The sequence below is a fragment of the Cryptotermes secundus genome, unplaced genomic scaffold (assembly GCF_002891405.2).
Source record: "Cryptotermes secundus unplaced genomic scaffold, Csec_1.0 scaffold1072, whole genome shotgun sequence".
In the NCBI taxonomy this organism is placed as follows: Eukaryota; Metazoa; Arthropoda; class Insecta; order Blattodea; family Kalotermitidae; genus Cryptotermes; species Cryptotermes secundus.
The window spans coordinates 460,489-467,038 of NW_019735578.1; the positions used below are offsets into that span (position 1 = coordinate 460,489).

Sequence of the window (6,550 nt, forward strand, 5' to 3'; positions counted from 1 at the left end):
GACAAGACCATACGGCGTTATAACTTATAGCGCCACAATGTAAAAAGAATTAAAGTACATATCGTGAAGTTGCTCCTTTGCCCTCTTCTTCCACTGTACGGGTAATCTTCGAGTTGGAACCGCTACTTGATATGCAGTTGAGTAACATGTACACAATTGCAGTTTTTACGCGACTATCAGTTATCATAGATACGATACGTAGAAATATCCTTAACGTTAATTCTTTAAGATTCCTGATTCGTAGTAACAATTACGCTCTTGGGAACTTTCACCTTGGCGCATGCGTGGTGTATTTTCCCGCCTTTTGCTTGCGTCGCCGTACTGTCGTCTGCTAGCGCAAGCCTACCAATTTATCAGCTGGGGACTTGCTCGCCAGTTCTTCTGCGTCTGTTGTGTTGAGCGTGCTACTCCTGACTCTTGGGTGTTCTAGAGATACAGCACAATGCCCGCGGATCAAGAACTGAGTTCAATTCTGAACAGGCGTCAGGCTATTAACGAGGCACTGGATGAAGGAAAAGAAGTCACTCCACAGTTCAAGATCGTAAAGAAGAACATCTTCAGTGAATTCCATGAGTTTTCACGCCGAGAAATTAAGGAATATGAGAAGACGTTTAACAGGTAAGTGTGCTTCATATCTGATTAAGCACTTTAAGTCTGAAATTTATCTAAATAATATTTAAAAATTCAATTCATACCTTATATAAAATACGTCTCTTCTACACTGTCAAGACCAATCGAATGATTCTTGGCGAAATAATCCCTGTTTTTTAGCGAACCGCAGGACATGTAATAAATAAGTACTTCGTGAGCAAAACGTAGTTACAGCAGGTCGTACACATAGTAACCAGTGTGCTCTAAAGTAATGGTTCTTAACCTTTCTTTGCTCATGGCCCACTTCTGTTGCACCAATCCCTCGTATTGTTTAATTATAATTATGTACTTTATCAACCGTACTTTCAGTTATAACATGTATCATTTGTTTATAATATAAGGAATATTAATGATATAAAGGGCTTTATTAACTGCAATCTTTATTTATAAAGACGAAGAATTAGACTAAATTCAGATTTAAATTTTCTTTTGTAGAGGGAGGGTATTGAAATTCTGCTGAAAGCTAGTAATTTGTTTGTAATGAAATTTCACGTTATTATGAAATGTAATGTTTAGTTGTCGAAAAATAGTAGCTGGAGTTTGCAACTTACCTCCAAAGTATGGAACTACTATAATAATAGAACTTTCGCAGAAAAAGTCTTCTTCCAAACACCCGAATATTGAACTGAACTGAAGAACACCTGAAATTTACTGAAAAGGTGGTGGGGAGAGGAGTGGGAGATATTTAGGAAAATAAAGGGCCATTTTTCCAGTTAACCATTTCATTAGGGCTTTGCGAGTACCTATTTACCAGTACTCGGAATTCCCAGATCTAAGGTTGTGGTTTAAGTACAGCTGGTTCTGTCCCTTCTAAGTGAAGTACACAGAAAAAAAGGATACTGCGTTACCGTGTTATTATATATACTGACCATTTGACATTTTTATTTCTTTTTATATTATTAATACTTCTATTTTAGAAGTGAAATTTTCGTGGCCCACTTAACAGTTTCTATGGCCCCCCATTTTTCCGACTTTTGCCTGTGGCCACTCCGAAATACGGTATGGCCCCCATTGAAAACCATTGCTCTAAATCAGTGGTTCTCAATCTTTGTCAGACTGCGGCCCGGTAAATTCTTTTTTCTATAAGAGGAGGTATAATTGATGCCAGGGCCCGGTACTGGGTCGCGGCCCGGCGGTTGAGAAACACTGTTCTAAAGGATTAACATGTTTCATATTTCTGCACAAAATGGCCATAGATGGTCATCTTCAGGTATTTTAATGCGTCCTACTGCTACACTGTTGTGAAACTGGCTGAAAAACGTTGTGTTAACTGTTAAATGGTGAATAAACAATTGTTGGATTATTGACGGACTGTGAATACATAGATGTTATATCAATTAAACACGTTATTGAGCTGCGAATGGTTGGTTACGAATTGTAAATCTGGTACAATATGTGAGGATGGTTAATGGATATAGTTAACTAAGTTGAAAGAATTATTCGTGTCTCTCGGCGCCTTAAACAAACCTCAACTTTATAATTAAACTGACATTCAAACTAACATTGTGATAGTGACATTTCTTCTAGTGTAATGGGTGTACTGTTTGCTGTGACTGACATGGCTTGGATTTCTTAAGTTTGGTAGGTAATTCCATTGACAGCAGATATAGTGATTATAATACCTTGACTCGGTATCCATAACCTCGTTTGTGAAAACGGGTTCAATGAAAGTAAGGTTGGCGTTAAGGCAAGAGAGGCTTTGTTTTGGGCTTTCTAGCATCCCTTGATAATTTATCTTGAACGCAAATGTCAGTAGGCCTAAACGTTTAACTCTTATTTAATACGTTTAGATAATTGTTTTCTGAAATCGGCGATGAACTTTCTGGTTCCATAAATATAAATTATTTTCTTGAGTAAGTGAATATGAACTTCAGAAGAAGCCCTTGTACAATGCTCTGGGGTTTAATTAGTCATTTGGGTAGGTATGTGGCTTACTGCTTGCTTAACTGCGCTTAAAGCACAAGGCGATGTCATGAGATGGCTTTTTTTCCCCCCCTTGGCAATACAACCCCAATGGGCCTAGGCCTACCTCCATGAACTCCGTTCACTTCGGTTTCTTCTCGACTTACATATACGGTAAGACTCCTTGGGCGAGTGATCAGCTCGTCGCAAGGCCTCTACCTGTAGACAAACACAGAAAAACGCACACAAACATCCATGCCCTGAGTGGGATTCGAACCCACGATCCCGTCTTCCGAGCGAGCGAAGACAGTGCATGCCTTAGACCGCTCGGCTACTGTGACCGGCGTCTCTCTGCTTAATTAGTTAAACATCATGCCTTGAAGACATATGGGGGGGGGAGTTGAGGTATAGCTCCATCTTTCTTGACATCGGCATTAGATGGAGCTGAGTGGTGAGCTTCAAGCCTCTACCGCTCGAATTCGTTTAGTTTTCCCGATCGTGGTGGGAAACAGTGCTGATATTCATACAAGGGGAGTCCAACCGACAACCACTGGCAGACATTTCAGTAGTTCAGGGAAATGGAACCAAGTGTGACTCAAACGTATTAGGAAAGACAACGTTCCAACACGTGGCTGCGCTAGTTACCCTAACTCGCAGTCCCATACTTGGACAACGGTCATTTTCTTCTTAATTGGCTTCCTTTAGATTGTGCGGTCATGATCCACTGTTAGCAGTTGTGAAATACCAGAGCGTGAAGACTGATTCATTTATGGCCCAATTAAGTGGGTCTCCTCTTGCTGTCACAAGGCTCGTCAGGTTTCGGACGAAGGAAATTGCTTTCAGGTATGGTAAGACAGCAAATGGGCGTTAGGGCCCTCGCAGCGCGAGTATGTTTAGCCGTTATGCCTGGGCAAAGTCCAGTAGCTGGACAATAGTAAACCTAGCCACTGGGCTCAAGAAACGAGCTCCTAATTAACGTCCGATTCCCAAAAAGGCCCTTTGGTTACAAAGTACAAAGTGTTCTCTCGTGTTGAGACACCTACTGCAAACATGGTTAGATACTGTGCACTGTCCCCAGACTGAATAAATTTTCGTTTAGTGTTAGGGTGAGAAACTTAAATTTGTTCCTTTGCTAATAAAGTAAGTACACGCCATGAAGACGCATAAGGTAGTGATAGTGTAGCTCCATGTACTCTTTAACCCCGGCAGTACATGGAAGTGAATGGTCAGCTTCATTTTTGTCGCAGTTTACCCCCGGTATCCATAGGACAAAAGCCTGGGTAGACCAGAACTGGCGTGGACGCGAAGGCGAAGAGAAATATCACTGCCGGAAATCAAACCACAGACTTTAGTTCGTAACCTAGTCTACTGACTTAGCCAGCCCGTCTGTCGTAACTGAGCGTCCAACTTGGTGTCAAAATAATATTTTCGTGGGCGGGTAAAATTTGCCAAATTCCATTCGAGAATCGTAATTTGCAACCTCCGGAAGTAATTGTTTTAGACTCTGCTTTCGGGGTTGATAGACTAGGTCTTCAGTTTCTGGTAAATCAACACGGAGCTGAAATGACTAAGAACTGGTAGGCGCTTTAATGCAGACGGTCCTAAAGAAAGAAACATGTATAAAGACATGTGAAATCGCAGATTTTTCACAATTCAAAACGTTCCAGAGCATTTTTATGTGCTTCACTTTACAGACTTACTTTACTTACCTTCTGCAGCAGTGAAAGTAAAGCACAGCATCAGAGGAATGCGAGGCGACAAAACATGGAACTACGCGTTATCTGCCCCCATCTCTCAAGATGAAACTTAATAGGGACACAGTGTCATTAATCTACACATGAAAACACACAGGAGGTTCTAAACATTCGCCTCGTTTACTGAGTATGTTGCATTACTTTACAGAGCAGTAACTTTCAGACCGCGCCATAGCTCAAGCGGTTAGTCGCTGGCTTCCCACGGCGGCGGCCCGAGTTCGATCCCGGGTCTGGTCAAGTGGGATTTGTGGTGAACAAAGTGGCGCTGGGGCGGGTTTTCTCCGAGTACTTCGGTTTCCCCTGCCAATCTTCATTCCACCATCATAATCAGCCGGGGCAGGCTACAATAGGCCAATCAGTGGCCGCCGTGCCGAGTGGACCCAGTTGAACTCCCCCCCTCCCCAATAAGCGAATAATTTACAGAGCAGAAACAGCTGCTGAGATTGTGTAGACTAAACGTAAAGGTCGCCGGTCACGGTGGCCGAGCGGTCTAAGGCATGTACTGTCTTCGCTCGCTTGGAAACCGGGATCGTGGGTTCGAATCCCACTCCGGACATGGATGTTTAGTTTGTGTGTGTGCGTTTTTCTGTGTTTGTGTACAGGTAGAGGCCTTGCGACGAGCTGATCACCCGTCCAAGGAGTCCTACCGAATGTGTAAGATCTAGAAAAACCGAAGTGAACGGAGAAGTTCATGGAGGTAGGCCTAGGCCCACTGGGGCTGTAGTGCCAAGGAAAAAAAAAAAGGTAAAGGTCGAGCAAAGTTGTCCCTGTGCTTAACTATTTAAGCACTACGCCATGAAGGCGTATGGGGGAGTGGATGTAGAGATCTACATTTTCTTCACCTCGGCACTGGCTGGAAGTGGGGTTGTGTTGGGTAGCGTCGAATAACAAAATCTTATGATAAAGGAAGAGGCGGGTGGTGACCTACTTTGTGGAAGTATTTCGCAAATGGGAGTGCGGCAAATTACGAACCTGTTACAGATAGAAACCAGAATTCTACCTATGTACTTACGTCGAGACAATGCCTCAAAATAGGCCGTAGTTCATTCCTTTCCACTGCTTTACATTTCGTCTGTATCATAACTTCAGTGAGTTCGACCCTAAATAGCATCTTTATGTTGATGCAGCATTCTTAAATAGCTCACAGACTAACACCATTCATACAAATAAACGCACATAAAAGTCCTCCTTAAGAAGATGCTTCTCGACTATTAAAGAAATTGCCCGACTTTTATGGAACTCGAAGGTTCATTACCGTGCCAACAAGAGACCATTACTGATCATTATCCCTAGGATAGTAATTTAAAACAGTCCAACACTGTCTCATTGTAAATGCATCCCTACTTACATTCATGACTACCCCCTGGTTTGATTTAGCATTTGTCGTAAAAAGAGGTAAATCTAACCCTGTACCAGGCCGTGTAGGCCCATAAGGCTGTGAGACGTCGAGGCTCCCACAATCGGCTTATATAAAATTCCTGGTACTTATTTCTGTTAGAGGCTGAGTTGAACCCAGGGCATAATGCGCTTGGAACGATTAGGCCAATTGAAAAATTAAGTGACCTCATCGGGAATCGAAACCGTCATCTTCCTGCTTGTAGCATAGTGCCTCAACAAACTACACTACCGCGTGCCTCCAGCCTTTGTCTTAGGTCTACAGTACTTGTAAACACAAACCCAAAACCCATGCTGTCATTTAGGAAACATGAACTTGTTTTCGCACTGCCACAATCCACCTCTGGCGTCTGACAAGTTCGCAGTGGTTTCTCAGAACAGTATGTTTATTTATAAATGGGAGGGCGAGGGGGTTGAAATGTCTTCTTGGAATTCAACCCTGTTGAGCCCAGACGGCGGCTTTGTCTTAATAAGAGGGTGTTATTTCAGTTCTGTTTTCTCGTTGGAAGCGTAAACAGAATTCAGCGATGTCTGACACAGGGACTGAGCAGGCTTAACGTAAGACACGATCGTTCTCCTCAGAGGCAACACTGACCCTACGAAACGTTGCGCAGGTTGGGCCTTTCTGCGGGGCAAATGCGGGCGTGAGACATCTGTACTCTTCTATCTTGTGTCTATGGTACTCGCTTGCTCTTGGTTATTCACTGTATCTAGGGGCTTCTAGAGCATACGAAACAAGCAAAAAAACACCCGTGGCCTGTAGTCCGCAAGCGAACTATACCGACAGAGCGACCGTCGCTTGTCGGCGAAGTTAGTGTCAACTTTTGCGGATAGAGGGTGTCGCGTTG

The 6,550-nt window shown here is 43.2% G+C and overlaps 1 protein-coding gene across 1 annotated transcript in view; it reads left to right on the top strand.

Moving 5' to 3' along the window:
• The first annotated feature begins 363 nt into the window (after positions 1 to 363).
• LOC111869678 (EF-hand domain-containing protein D2 homolog) overlaps positions 364 to 6,550 on the top strand; it is a 66,632-nt gene continuing 60,445 nt past the window's right edge. Inside the window, exon 1 of the mRNA XM_023861373.2 lies at positions 364 to 618. Coding sequence (XP_023717141.1) covers positions 443 to 618 — 176 coding nt within the window. The 5' untranslated portion in view covers positions 364 to 442. The remainder of the gene's footprint in view (positions 619 to 6,550) is intronic.